The sequence below is a fragment of the Olea europaea genome, unplaced genomic scaffold, assembly GCF_002742605.1.
Source record: "Olea europaea var. sylvestris unplaced genomic scaffold, O_europaea_v1 scaffold935, whole genome shotgun sequence".
NCBI classification, from domain to species: domain Eukaryota; kingdom Viridiplantae; phylum Streptophyta; class Magnoliopsida; order Lamiales; family Oleaceae; genus Olea; species Olea europaea.
In genome coordinates, this window is record NW_019267840.1 from 53,473 (window position 1) to 67,994 (window position 14,522).

The 14,522-nt window shown below is 36.8% G+C and overlaps 3 protein-coding genes across 5 annotated transcripts; 2 read left to right on the plus strand and 1 right to left on the minus strand.

Annotated features, from left to right (window-relative positions):
- The first annotated feature begins 219 nt into the window (after positions 1-219).
- LOC111392491 (anti-sigma-I factor RsgI6-like) lies at positions 220-4,460 on the plus strand. 2 transcript variants are annotated; one of them, XM_023017844.1, is made up of 8 exons: positions 220-792; positions 863-897; positions 989-1,145; positions 1,229-1,407; positions 2,059-2,160; positions 2,335-2,481; positions 3,193-3,831; positions 4,012-4,460. In XM_023017844.1, exons 1-8 carry the CDS (start codon positions 720-722, stop codon positions 4,348-4,350), a joined length of 1,671 nt encoding a protein of 556 aa, XP_022873612.1. In that variant the 5' UTR covers positions 220-719; the 3' UTR covers positions 4,351-4,460. The 2 variants fall into 2 exon arrangements, with proteins under 2 accessions (XP_022873612.1, XP_022873613.1); XM_023017845.1 differs by lacking the exons at positions 220-792; positions 863-897; positions 989-1,145; positions 1,229-1,407 and adding an exon at positions 1,783-1,965.
- Positions 4,461-5,442: 982 nt separating this feature from the next.
- LOC111392489 (anti-sigma-I factor RsgI6-like) lies at positions 5,443-7,559 on the plus strand. Of its 2 annotated transcripts, none has more exons than XM_023017843.1 (5): positions 5,443-5,527; positions 5,636-5,808; positions 5,904-6,005; positions 6,136-6,282; positions 6,396-7,346. In XM_023017843.1, the coding sequence occupies exons 2-5, from the start codon at positions 5,713-5,715 to the stop codon at positions 7,053-7,055; spliced, it is 1,005 nt and encodes a 334-aa protein (XP_022873611.1). In that variant the 5' UTR covers positions 5,443-5,527; positions 5,636-5,712; the 3' UTR covers positions 7,056-7,346. The 2 variants fall into 2 exon arrangements, with proteins under 2 accessions (XP_022873611.1, XP_022873610.1); XM_023017842.1 differs by lacking the exon at positions 5,443-5,527 and having other exon boundaries at positions 5,602-5,808; positions 6,396-7,034; positions 7,149-7,559.
- A 1,424-nt stretch (positions 7,560-8,983) lies between these two features.
- LOC111392488 (thaumatin-like protein 1b) lies at positions 8,984-12,234 on the minus strand. The gene is made up of 4 exons (XM_023017841.1): positions 11,998-12,234; positions 11,193-11,895; positions 9,532-9,617; positions 8,984-9,437 (listed from the first exon to the last, which is right to left on the minus strand). The coding sequence occupies exons 1-4, from the start codon at positions 12,044-12,046 to the stop codon at positions 9,433-9,435; spliced, it is 843 nt and encodes a 280-aa protein (XP_022873609.1). The 5' UTR covers positions 12,047-12,234; the 3' UTR covers positions 8,984-9,432.
- Between the last annotated feature and the right edge of the window lie 2,288 nt (positions 12,235-14,522).

Below are 14,522 nucleotides of genomic sequence, written 5' to 3' on the forward strand. Positions count from 1 at the left end.
TGCCTTTTTAAGTGTCTTATGTTGTGCGGATGCCAACTCACATGCCGCCAAAGGTACATTCTTGACTTGTTCAGGCAGTCACGAGAATGAATTGATAATTAAGTTTTGGGAATAGGCTTTTTCAGTTCCAAATTTTAACTGAAAAAGTGACACAAAATTGTTAATGTATATCCTTAAACGTTACGGTATTTCCTTATTATTCTAGATTCTGACATTTTCATATTACTTCACACAAAGATCATGTTTCGCTAAGCTTCAAAGTTACTTTTTAACTATTTTTGCCAGCAATGTTTGAGGTTTCTTAAAAGTTCAGTATAAAATCTTACTTTATCTTTACTTACTGTTAAGCTTAGCCAAACACCCTTAAGTCCAAGATCATTACTTTATGCATGTAATTTCTGGGGATTTTGTTTAATCTTAAATCAAGTTGGCAGTACGTGTCACGTGTGAAAATTACTTGAGGAGCAGATTTTGTCAACTGCAGTTAAATTAACTATCAGCCAGAGAATTTCTGCTTATAAAGAAAAAATTGCTGCAATGTCTTGTATATAAACTATGGAAGTAGCCCATATCAGTATGTGAATTGACGCAGTTTTTCTCAGAAACACATTACTGTTTCTCTTGTGATGCCAAGCCCTGCCTAGGTTTTGTGTGTGGCTGAGTTTAAGCCGAATCGGGTGTTTCTGCAACTCAGAATTTTAAGCAGATAATCAAAGAGCATGCAGTACCTTACATTCTTTAGCTCTCTGTTGTTGCTCCTCTTCTTTAGCAGTTGCCTGGTTTTGTGCTATGGTACTCTCTTCCCCTCTTTCTATGTGGCTTTTTAGAATTTTCTTTTTCATTTACGACGTGTTTATTGCAGATGGGCCGCTTTACGACTCTTCTGCTTATACACAAGTAAGTGCAAAAGCAGGCTATTCTTCTTTCAATCAGTATATACCATTTAGTGAACAAGGATTTTAACTTTCTCTGTCCTAATACTGTGCAGTGTAAACTGCACCCTGAGGAGCCACTTTACAACGGTGGAATCCTCAAAGATCAAGTTCCGAGTTTCCTACGAAGTATTATGGATAATGGAGATCAAGTTTCTTACCCGACATTTTTGTTGCAAAACCTCACCGTGGGCAACAGATATTGTTTTTCAGGTATATTTACCTTGTTCGGTTTCATTCAAACATTTTCATATCACAGTTACTTAAATAACTAAGCTACAACTGAATGAGAACAGTATGGATCAAGATAAACAATGCAGATTCAGCTCTCATAAGGGCTAGTCTTATGACAGAAGAAACTACCCTAAGTTGCATAGGAGCCGTTATAGCCAAGCAAGGTTGCTGGTCATTTCTCAAGGGTGGATTTGTATTGACATCATCATCAAAATTATCTGAGTTAAATCTTCAGGTAGGAGTAATAATTTTTCAGAATTAGAAATACAAGTTAAAAAACATTAGACTTGCGTTTTCATTTAAACCTTCCTGCTCTTCGGTTTAACAGGATTCAGCTGGCAGAGATCTCGACATAGAGATTGCAAGCGCTTCTCTGCAGCCATTCACTGCAGAGCAATGGAGTTTGAATCAGCAGACTAAAATCTACAAGGTAGACAAGTTTTCAATACTAAAGACTTGCTTAGTATAATGAAGAAGAGAACACAAGAACATGAAGATAACCCAGATTCCCCTTATCCATCATCAATCGGAGAAGATTCTGTAGTGAAACATTTATACCTTGAAACCTCTGAGGCTCTGACATCGTGCTCCTTATCTAATTCAGGAAAGGAACTGAATGAGAACAGTATGGATCAAGATAAACAATGCAGATTCAGCTCTCATAAGGGCTAGTCTTATGACAGAAGAAACTACCCTAAGTTGCATAGGAACCGTTATAGCCAAGCAAGGTTGCTGGTCATTTCTCAAGGGTGGATTTGTATTGACATCATCATCAAAATTATCTGAGTTAAATCTTCAGGTAGGAGTAATAATTTTTCAGAATTAGAAATACAAGTTAAAAAACATTAGACTTGCGTTTTCATTTAAACCTTCCTGCTCTTCGGTTTAACAGGATTCAGCTGGCAGAGATCTCGACATAGAGATTGCAAGCGCTTCTCTGCAGCCATTCACTGCAGAGCAATGGAGGTTGAATCAGCAGACTAAAATCTACAAGGTAGACCAGTTTTCAATACTAAAGACTTGCTTAGTATAATGAAGAAGAGAACACAAGAACATGAAGATAACCCAGATTCCCCTTATCCATCATCAATCGGAGAAGATTCTGTAGTGAAACATTTATACCTTGAAACCTCTGAGGCTCTGACATCGTGCTCCTTATCTAATTCAGGAAAGGAAGCGTGCAGTTATAATCCATGTATCAGACAGGCAGGGAGCCAAATTGCCAGGGGCCGAAATTACAGTAGAGCAAGTTTCAAAAGATTTCCCATTTGGATCTGCTATAGCTAAGACTATCATCGGAAATTCACGCTATCAGGTCTGTATGGTTCTTATAAGCACAAGATATCATTCACTTTATAGCAAGGTTTCATATTGGTGTCATCAAACTTTAAAATCCTGCTAGTTTGCAATGCAAATACTCTATCCCAAGCTCATCAAATTAGTTCCCTTATTTTTTCAGAAATGGTTTACAGAAAGATTCAATGCAGCAGTTTTCGAAAATGAGCTCAAGTGGGATGCAACAGAACCCAAGCCGTTGAATCAGCAGACTAAAATCTACAAGGTAGACCAGTTTTCAATACTAAAGACTTGCTTAGTATAATGAAGAAGAGAACACAAGAACATGAAGATAACCCAGATTCCCCTTATCCATCATCAATCGGAGAAGATTCTGTAGTGAAACATTTATACCTTGAAACCTCTGAGGCTCTGACATCGTGCTCCTTATCTAATTCAGGAAAGGAAGCGTGCAGTTATAATCCATGTATCAGACAGGCAGGGAGCCAAATTGCCAGGGGCCGAAATTACAGTAGAGCAAGTTTCAAAAGATTTCCCATTTGGATCTGCTATAGCTAAGACTATCATCGGAAATTCACGCTATCAGGTCTGTATGGTTCTTATAAGCACAAGATATCATTCACTTTATAGCAAGGTTTCATATTGGTGTCATCAAACTTTAAAATCCTGCTAGTTTGCAATGCAAATACTCTATCCCAAGCTCATCAAATTAGTTCCCTTATTTTTTCAGAAATGGTTTACAGAAAGATTCAATGCAGCAGTTTTCGAAAATGAGCTCAAGTGGGATGCAACAGAACCCAAGCCGGGGCATGTTAACTACACGATACCTGACCAGATGCTCGAATTTGTTCGAGCAAATCAGATAATCACGAGAGGCCACAATATCTTCTGGGAGAACCCCAAGTCATCACCACAATGGATTCTTAACCTAACAAGTCTTGAACTGCAATCTGCTGTCTCCTCCAGAATACAAAGTCTAATGAGCAGATACAAAGAAGAATTCATTCACTGGGATGTTAGTAATGAAATGCTTCATTTTGACTTTTATGAGCAACGGCTTGGGCCGAACGCCACCCTGCAGTTTTTTGAGAAGGCTCATCAAATAGATCCATTAGCCACACTTTTCATGAATGAATATAATGTGGTGGAAACTTGCAATGATGTCAATTCCACAGTGGATACGTACATATCAAGAATGACAGAGCTAAAGCAAGGTGGTGTAACAATGGATGGAATTGGACTTCAGGGCCATTTTGATGTACCAAACCCTCCTCTCATGAGGGCTATCCTTGACAAATTGGCCACTCTCGGCCTTCCAATTTGGTTAACAGAAGTTGATATCAGCAAACAATTTAGCAAAGAAAGTCAGGTCAGAAAACATAAACCATTTTATCCCGGATAAATTTAGGCATGCCGGCTCAAAAACCGGGGACACTGTCCTACTTACGTGTCTCTTTTGCATGACTCGATTATACTATTCTCGTACTTGGCATTGCATATGCTGTCAAAAATTCAAAATTTATAAGTTTGATCATTGTTTTCTGGACAGGCAATTTATCTAGAAGAAGTTTTAAGAGAAGGCTTTTCACATCCTGCTGTCAATGGGATAATACTCTGGACGGCCCTCCGCCAAAACAGTTGTTACCAAATGTGCCTAACTGATAACGACTTCAATAACCTGCCGGCAGGTGACACTGTCGACAAGCTCCTAAAAGAGTGGCAAACCGGGATTTTGGAAGGTGAAACGGACAAGTACGGTTCATACAGTTTCTTTGCTTTCTTGGGTGAATACAAGGTGACAGCCAAGTATGGCAACAAAATAGTGAAATCAACATTCTCTGTTAGTCAAGGTGAAGAAACCAGGAATTTCAACATTCAATTGAAATAAAACAAGCAATGTACCCAGTATAATTATACAGAATTGAAATTCTACCTACAAACGTATTCATTTTACGATATGTGAGCAAATTACACAACAAATTAGAGGTTATTTCATTACGATTAATCTTAGCGCATTTGGCACGGCAATTTCTTTGTGTTGAAGGGAATAAAAATTGCAAACCATAGAGCTAAAGTACAAAACTGGTGCTGATGCCAGACAAAGAAAAAAGTATACATGACCATAAAATTGGCATAACGTAGTAGCAGCAGCATTGAAGGAATGAATTCTGGTGACGAGCTTGTTTGATCATCAGACGAGGTTCGACGAACCAATTAAAACTTTAAAGACGAGATATGATTTATTTAACTGTAAATTGTTAATTCAGGAACGTGGAAGAAAGGACAAAGTCCAAAACTAAAATAAAAACAAAGACAGTTTTAGGCAAATTAACGTTCAAGTTACAATTCCCTACACATTCCAAACACCTGTCAGGATTGAATTAAATAACTGGTAAAAACGTGGAAATGTCTTTTGTTTCAGTCCCATTATTCTCTCTAGTAGCACGTCGTTATTTATAAGCCTTGTCATCCATATTCGTTCTTCAAAACTGTAAAACACTAGGTGAAATAAAGGTTTCTGCTGCAGTTAATGTTTAAGCAGAAAGTATGAAAAACCATCTATTCATTTTGTTCTTGGGATTTTCCCTCCGTATGGGATCTCCATTAGCAGCTTATGGTTCTCTCTCTCCCTTCCTCTCTCAACATGTCTGTGTGCGCGATTTAGTGCATAAATAACTGCCGCTGACTTGGGTTCATCTTCTTCTTTTGGCAGATGGCCCCATATATGATTACACTGCTTACACTAAGGTAACTTCACTGTACCGTTCTTCTCATCCTTAGATGTATGCATAATACTCTATAGTATTGTTCCACTACAATAGACAAGATTTTAGCTCTTTTTCCTACTCTACACCATCTAGAACTAAAGAAGTCATTAAATAGTCTATTCTTCTTTCATCTGTATCAGTGCAAATTATTGCCAGAGGATCCACTCTACAAAGGAGGAATCATCAAGAATCAGGCTCAACAAATCCACAATAACATCAGCTTGTCAAGAACTGCTTTAAAATCCCCTGCTTTTGTGTTGTACAATCTCACTGGAAACACAATCTACTCCTTTTCCAGTTAAGTTCAGCAGAAACACTTGGTGAGATTTTCAAATATTCAATGATATCTTTAGTCCAGTACTAATCCGAAATACAAATCCTGTCATATATGGTGGTGATCAACAGGTTGGGTTACGATAAACGGTGCAGATTCAGCTGTGATAAAGGCAAGAGTGACAACAGATAACAATACGTTTAACTGTATGGGAACTGTTAATGCCAAGCTAGGCTGCTGGTCATTTCTGAAAGGTGGATTTGTCTTGGATTCCCCAGCGAGTCATGCTCTCATATATTTTCAGGTAGACGAGTCTTTATGAATCTGCTAATTTATGGGGGAAAAAAATTAATAAAATTACTGATGCATCTTTTGACATTTTTTCCTCATGTTATGCAGAATGTAGATGGGGGACAGATTAGTATAACTATATCCAGTGCTTCTCTGCAGCCATTCACTGATCAACAATGGAGAATAAACCAAGAACAAATCATAAACACTGTGACTACCTATATTCTTGGTTCAAGTTTTCTAATTAAACACAAAATATAGAAGGAAGATGAGCTGTCTTTGTTAATTTCAGATAATGTGAACTACTTTAGCCTATGCTTATATTATTTTAAAAAATCAGGAAAGAAAACGAATGGCCATATTACACGTAGCAGATGTTGATGGAAACAGGCTGCAAGGAGCTACAATTGTTGTAGAGCAAATTTCCAGAGATTTTCCATTTGGATCTGCCATAGCACAAACAATTTTAGGAAATTTGCCATATCAGGTAAGCACATTATACAAGATTCAAAATTCACTCGAGGCTTCTTTGCCTAAGAATACCGTATGGAAACTGACTAATATTCTAGAGGCTAAGTCTAACTTCAACATTTTTGGCAGAAATGGTTCATTGAGAGGTTCAATGCTGCGGTGTTTGAAGATGAACTGAAATGGTACTCCACTGAACCTAAACCCGGAGTGGTCAACTATACAATACCAGATCAAATGCTAGAATTCGTTAGAAGGAACCAGATCATAGCCAGGGGGCATAACATTTTCTGGGAGAATCCAAACTTCACTCCATCATGGGTTCGTAATCTCACAGGTCCTGAACTTCAGACTGCTGTTAAATTTAGAATACAAAGCTTAATGAACCACTACAAGAATGAGTTCATACACTGGGATGTCGACAATGAAATGCTTCACTACAATTTCTATGAGCAAAGACTCGGCCCCAATGCTAGTCTGCAATTTTTCGAAACAGCCCAGAAATCAGACCCACTTGCAAGGTTGTTTATGAATGAATTCAATGTGTTAGAGACTTGCGATGATCAGAATGCTACAGTTGATGCTTACATTTCAAGGTTAGGAGAACTTGGGAAAGGTGGAGTGTCAATGGATGGAATTGGCCTCGAGGGCCACTTTAATGTACCAAACCCTCCTCTAATCAGAGCAGTGCTAGACAAATTGGCTATCCTAGAACTTCCCATCTGGCTCACAGAGATCGATATCAGCAAAACATTAGATCACGAAACACAGGTCAGAAAACAAATTACTTGATGGCCTTTGTACTAAAATTGACATATAGAACTCGCCAGACAATAGATTTGTATTTCAAGTCGACGCTGAACTACATTTGTTACTCATTTGCAGGCCAGATATCTAGAAGCAGTGTTGAGAGAAGGTTTTTCACACCCTTCAATCAAAGGAATTATGCTTTGGACAGCATTACATCCTTACGGGTGTTACCAGATGTGCCTAACAGACAACAGTTTTCAAAACCTTCCAGCTGGTAACATTGTTGACTCCCTCTTGAAGGAGTGGCAAACTGGAGTTTTGGAAGGACAGACAGATGATCACGGTTCATTTAGCTTCGGAGGATTTTTAGGCGAATATAAGGTGATTGTCAAATATGGAAACAGAACGGCAAATTCATCGTTCTCGCTTTGTCAAGATGATGAGACCAAACATTGGAATATTCAGTTGTAGTTATAGCAACAACTTAGAGCATCTACAAGAGACTTTTTACTTTTAAATAGCATATTCTACAATTTAAAGAGCATCTATAAATTTAAAGAGCAAAAATTTTAAAGTGCTCCAATAGCCTCTTTATTTTTAACATTTAATTTAGCATTCCCAATTTCTATTTATGGTTTTTAACATTTAACTTTAAAGAGCTCCAATAGCCTTGCAATGATTCAATGAAAAGATATTGAGATATGCCCATATTATTTAATTAAGTCAATAAATTGTGCATTGGAAGTTGAAACTTTTGAAGCATTAAATTATAAAGAGGTAGGTTTGGCTCTCCAAATTTGAAGAGTTAACCCACTCTCTATTTTAAAATGTTAAATTAAAGAGTCTTTTGGAGTAAAATTTTAAAGATTGACTCTTTAAAATAGAGAGTATTCCACTTTTAAAGAAGCTATTGGAGTTGCTCTTATATCCATAGACAATTTTTGCATCATAAAAGCAAAAACAAAGGAAGAAGAATAAAATAGTCAGTGATTGCAGATAGAGGTTATTCTTGTGATCATTAATTTCATATAAGAATTGTTCGATAGCTAGCTGAGTGAATTCCAACTTAATTTTAGTCCTCTTTCTCTTCATCATTCCTTCAATTTCCTTGGACGTGCATGTCACATAATATGTTGTAGGAGTTATATAAGATATAGAGCTGGCATGAAATGCTAACTGTGATATAAAACAAGTTTAAAATGAATTCGAAGATTAGTGGGCACAACAGATCAACCTAGACACATTTGACAATCTGAAGTTATCAATCCACTATTTTATCCATGTGAGCAAAAGGTACCATACCAAATTTCGATCTCACCCACTCCTGTATCAGCTAAAAGCCTGCTCCTTACTACCTAGTACATACACCTTATGCAAGGTAGCCAATTTCTTCTCAGTTACCATGCCAGTTGGTTTTCTACTGCACCCAGCCTGCACTTGCAGAAACAGACCATCAATTGGGAATACCATCCCAATATAGTCCTAGGTCCTAAGAAACACCACAGATTCATGCCACTCTATTCACACTTGGACATGGGATACACTCATTTCCGCCAGTCCTAAAAAACACCACAGATTCTTAAAAAAAATAAAATAAAATAATAATAAAACACTGCAGGTCCTAATAAATTATTATTATTATTATTATTTTTATTTTTTTTATTATTATTATTTTTTATCAATATAGGATCCTGAACTAAATGCGTAGGATAAACCGTCCAGATTCTTAATCTGTAATAATATTACCACTTTACTATTCAGTCTTTTCAGAAAAACAAAGAAGACAAATATCTTTCTAGACACATATATTAGAATGAGATATGAAACATGATGCTATTCATCCAGAGGTTTAACAGATAAGGTAACACGAAAAACCATTGCTGGTCAAACAATTGAACGAGTCAAATTTTTTATACAAGCATGGAGGCATAATACAAAGACAATACTAGAAAAGTAAAGAAAATGAAATATGAGACAAATAAGGACAAAATGAATAATTTCCCTTTTGGCAGCACAATTGGATTATGAGGTTCTTTCAATAATGCAACCAAAATGACTAATTTCTAGTTTTATCCAATGAAAACTGCACATACTAGAGAAATTTTTACGTTTTTCTTTTTCCTTTTGAGGGAATCCAACAGCTTAATAACATATGCTTTCCCATTTTCCACAACCACATGCAAAACCGATGTGTCTACTTACAACTATAACTAAGAAAAAGAGCGGCAGCATATCTAATGAGCTAGTGGAACTGAAGTAGAGAAAGCTGGAAGCTAATATACAGAAATAACCGGGGCCATTTGTCATCCTCAGGCTGAAGTTCGAACAATTAAACCCAAGTTGCAGGGGGTAAATGCAAGCTAGTACAGCTTTGAGACTCGTCGAATGCATTTTTCTCTTCACCAACAGTAATAGGTAATCAGCCTGAAATCACCCACCCAATGCAAGAAAAGAGACTTGTAAAAACAGCCAAATAGCATAATAGAAACAGTATAAACCAAAACTTGCAATGGTATACCTGTACGGTGCCTTCCAATGTACATCATAGTTTTGTTAACCAGGGGCAACTCTGCAGTGTCCTTGTGTGCGCCCAGTAATTTCTGGCTGCATCATTTTCATTCAGATCAAGTTTCCGAAATCAATTGGTAACATATAATATATAAAGAGAAAGTGAAAAATGTATTAATACTCTCTATCTAATTGAGTTCCTGAAGTGGGAGGTTATAGCCACATTATTTGGAGTAAGCTAAAATGGAAATCATTTGCTAGTAAACAGTATCAGAAATACCTTATGGTTAAGATATCAACACTATCACACACACTGTTGTAGTCAGGATTCTACAATTTTTTAACAAATTATTTTGGGGCAGTAGCATTTTGGAGTATACATTATGGGCACAAAACACCAAGAATAGGTTTTCAACTTGATTAAATTGCTGCAAGAACCATCCTTTTTTTCTTAACCAAAAGAGCAGTAAGCCCACTCAAATTAAAGGTAGTTGTCAGATGGAAAATACATAGCTGTGCATCTAGATAGTGGAGTCCTCCACACCCACACCAATCTCCAACAAAAAAGAACTCATCAAATAACTCATTAAACTTTTCAACCAAACAACTCACCCTTTCATAGTACTCTTAAGAAAAAGAATTATGAGTTTACATTCATTGTGCTAAACACTAGCAATATCATTATTCAACTATGTTTAGCTGATAAAGTAATACAGGGAACTGTATAACACTGTTCTAATACATGATTTGAAGCTCTAAAATGGTGATCCCATGGACATAACATCCAAAATTCCAGTGCAGAAACAATCTCTATATTTAGTAGCTGGCGTTGGCTGGAGAAATTCTATCATGGTTGCACTCTATTGTTGATCTCCAACTAACATTAAAAAGTCAAACCAGATTCGTTCTAAGAAACTCTGGTACAGAAACCAGGTTCCAGCCAAAATAGAAATATGTGAATACATCTGAAACTCCAGGGCAAAAAAATCTCTATATATTATGGCTGGTGTTGGTAGGAAAAAGTCCATTATGGTTGTACACTAGTGTTGATCTCCAACTAACATGGAGAAGTCAAATCAAATTCATTCTAAGAAAATTTGTCGTGCAAATTCAACCATGAAATAAACTCCTATGCAATTTTAACATTTCAGCGTTATTAAGGAATCTGATATACCTATCTTGGCATGGAACTAGCATAGCATCTACCGCATAAACATAGATATTTTGCATGAAAACTAACAATGTAGTGGCAGCAACACCTGCTCTCCAGACAAACAATAAATTGCCCCTACATAACTAGTGCGGTGAAACATCATCGTCCAAGTGTTAGATCCACTGGCATGATCAACTATAAATTAACAAGACTAACAATGAAGTGGGGGCTACAGAGGCTCTCGTATATTGGGTGGATGTTATTTTAGAACAAACAGGTAGCACAATAAATTTAACTACATTGATTGGAGACATGTAAACAAAAAATCGATAAAAGTTGCCAGTGGAAATTGAGAAAAAAAATAAACGAACAAAGTTTGCCCCCACGTAACTAGCACGGTGAAACATGGTGTCCAAGAACTAGAACCACCAGCACAATCAAGGTTAAGATTAGCTCTGCAGCAGCTTAGACAGTTCGGAGAACATACAAGTATGACTAGAGTTTGACAGAAAATTTACCTGGTGTATGGCAGTGGGCAGAAGATGATAAAGTAGTCCGCGGAGGCACAGGTGAACGTGCTGGTCTTATCATCATAGGCGTAGCTGTACGAGCGGGGGCATGCGTGCTTAAAGTAGAGCGAGTAGGCTGAGGGTTGACAAGTATCCGGCGTATTGTATGCCTCGCTGCAGCAGTAGGCCGGATCACCAAAAGCCTCGCACGCGCTCTTGCACGCGACGCCGTGGGTCCGGCTCCCATTCGCACGGAACACACTGAGCTCCCTCGGACAGGCGCCGTTCAGATCTATCAGGCACCCAGTAGCGCTGCATCCCCCTCTTGTACCTCCCTTGGCCACAATCAGCATAGGCACGTTGTACCCATCGACGAGGCTGACATCATAAAAGTCGAGACCTTGGTCACCGTTGAGAGTGAATTCCGCAAGCGTGGCGGGAGGTATGGCGCCAGCGCCGGCACACTCCACCTCGCCGGAGCCACAGTCAGCTGTAGCGCAAGTGAATTTCCCGGATGCGGGATCACCAGAACAGTGGGTCCTTCCCCAAAGCCGACCCGACCAGGACCTGGGTACTTGGAGAGTCCTTGATTTGCCGCTCTTGAGAACGAAACCAGTAGGATTGAGCACTGGCCTGTCGGCGCCAGTTAGTATTCCGGGCCATACTGTGTGGCGGCACTTATTCACTATCTTAAACGTCGTCGATTGCGCCTCTGTGTTCAAAATCAACAAGAAATTATACATTGAAATCACAATTAAATCAAATTACAACAAATATTTAACAAAAAATAAGTTGAGTTCTGAGTAATCTGTACCCGAGAAGATAGAGAGAGCGAAAAGAAGAAGAAAGAGAAGACGATTCATTTAGAAACACGCAAGGAGGTGAGGGAGTAAACAGAAGGCGATTTGCAGAATTTCAGCAAGTTTTCAGTAAAAGACCAATAAGAAAAAGGTGGTGGCAACTGAGATAAATGGCGGAGATTTGAGGCACATGGTGGTGAGTGCCGTGGTTTTGGTATCTTATTTTTCCTGTTGAGTAAAATAATTTGAAAAATGCTAGTCTAAACTTTGAAAAGCAATACAATTTAGCAATTTAAAAAAATTACATGTTTGGCAACGTTTATAATTATTTATAAGTTGGTTAAACCCTATCTGTATTCACATATTTCTTGATATCTACTATTTTACCTACTTTTTATCTCTCGTGATTATGATTACCACTTTTTGTAAATTCAATATCTAAAGCCCGTTTGATTCCCATTTTTTTAAAAATGAGAATAAAAAATATAGTCGTTATAGGATTTACACAAGAGATAGAAAGTCAAATATGACGACTTAATGTAATGTATAACTGTCATATTTTTATTTTTTGTGACCAAAGAATGAAAATCAAACAGACCCCTAATCTAACTAAAACATTGCCAAACACGGTTTAAAGTTACTATCGTTTGTTGACATTTCTAGTTTTTAAAATTCGGGTATAACCTGAATTCTATTTGAAAGATTATTTGGAATTCTATTTGAAGTCTATTTAACAAATTCTAGTTGAAATTCTATTTGGAAGTTAATTAGGAGTTGAAATTTGTGTTGGACTTGAAAATATCAAGATATGGACCATGAAGGAATTCTCAACGTTTTTTGGTTAGCTCGTCAAGCGACGTTGTCAAAATTTTGTGCAGAGAGCTTGTGTCTGCTTGGTGCTAAATTGGCACTCGAGCGACGGCTCATCCAGCCCAAACCCATTTTTGCCTTTTAATGCATTTTGAGCATTCATTTTCATTTATAACTCTACTTATGGAGTTTGAAACATCTCCTATATATATTTAGCTCTTCATTGTATTTTAGATTAAGTTAGCCATTATCTATAAACACAAAATTTTTGTATTTTTTCTCCATATTTTAGTGAAATTTCTTTAATCTGCAAATTGCATTGTTCATGAGCATTTGTGATCAATTACTTTATATTGTGCCTAAAATCTCATATTTTTCAATAAGTTGGTATAAGTACAATCTGATATCATCTTCAGTTTTTAACAAACTGGTAACAGAGCTAAAGGCTTGAAAAACTCATGGGAGATTAAGGTCTTGATCAAGTTAAGAGCTCAGCTTGATTTTTTGTGATGGCAACCATGAAGTATAATATTTCGATTTTGGATCGCAACATAAAATTTTCATTGTGGCAGGTAAAGTGCAAGCAATATGATATTTCGATTTTTGGATTGAAGCACAACATTTTTTATTACTTTTATTTGGGAAAAAAAATTCATTTTTGGGTGAAGAATTAGAAGAAAGAATGGAAAAGGACTAAAATGAAGCAAACTTAAAGTTCGGGGACTAAAGTTTAAATATTCAAAAGTTGTTTGGATGAGGAAATAAGACAAATTGATGAAATATAGTTGAAATATCATCACATTAACTTTCAGCAGAAAAATTATGCTTCGAATTGTCACCATCATATTGAGACCCCATTTTAGCATAGCAAACGTTCGAATTGAAAAAATGATACGCACTTTGAATCACCTCCATTGGATATCTGGAGAGAAAGTTCTGAAAAAAATATTAAAGGTTTTTTACTATCGAAAATTAGGCTAGGTGTGTGCGCCTAGCCTGTAGGATAGGCGTATGCCCAAACAAAAAATGAAGCGATTGAGGCACCTAAACCAGCTAGGCACGCTCCCTTGTTATGCCTAAGCATGCACCTCAGTATAAAGACGGAAAAAAATTGATTTTTTTTATAACAATTATATGCAATCTTTTTGGCATATTTTAAATATCAAAACCTGACCAGAACACAATGAACCTCCATTCTACCTAAATTTCATCACATTCTATATTTTTTGAGGTGGAGAACAAGTCTATACATCAATTCAAAGCGAATAATACGAAGATTTTGAAGATTCATAGCCCGATTTCAAGATTTGAGCTAAGAACGTAGATTTCTCATATTTCTTAATTCAAGGCGATGTTTTTCCAATTATTCTTGTGTAATTTAATTATTAGAATGTTAAGCTAAATTTTTCATGGTGATCGATAAATGATAAATCTATTGTTTGTTTATTCTAATTTAAGATAATTAGTTTAGTATTTCTTGACTAGTTTTGCATTCCTATTGAACTATTTGATTGCTTAGTCATCAACTAGATGATAAGTTGCCTAATACTCACAATAAATTTAGAATGCGACAAAATCAACACATTGATAATGATATTATGAATAATATCTATAACATGTGCAATCATGTGTGATAATTTCTGTGAATACGAATTTGGACTAGGAATATGATCGGGTTCTATTAAATATAGGTTTAATATATTTTGCAAAAGAATATTGAATAAAAGTG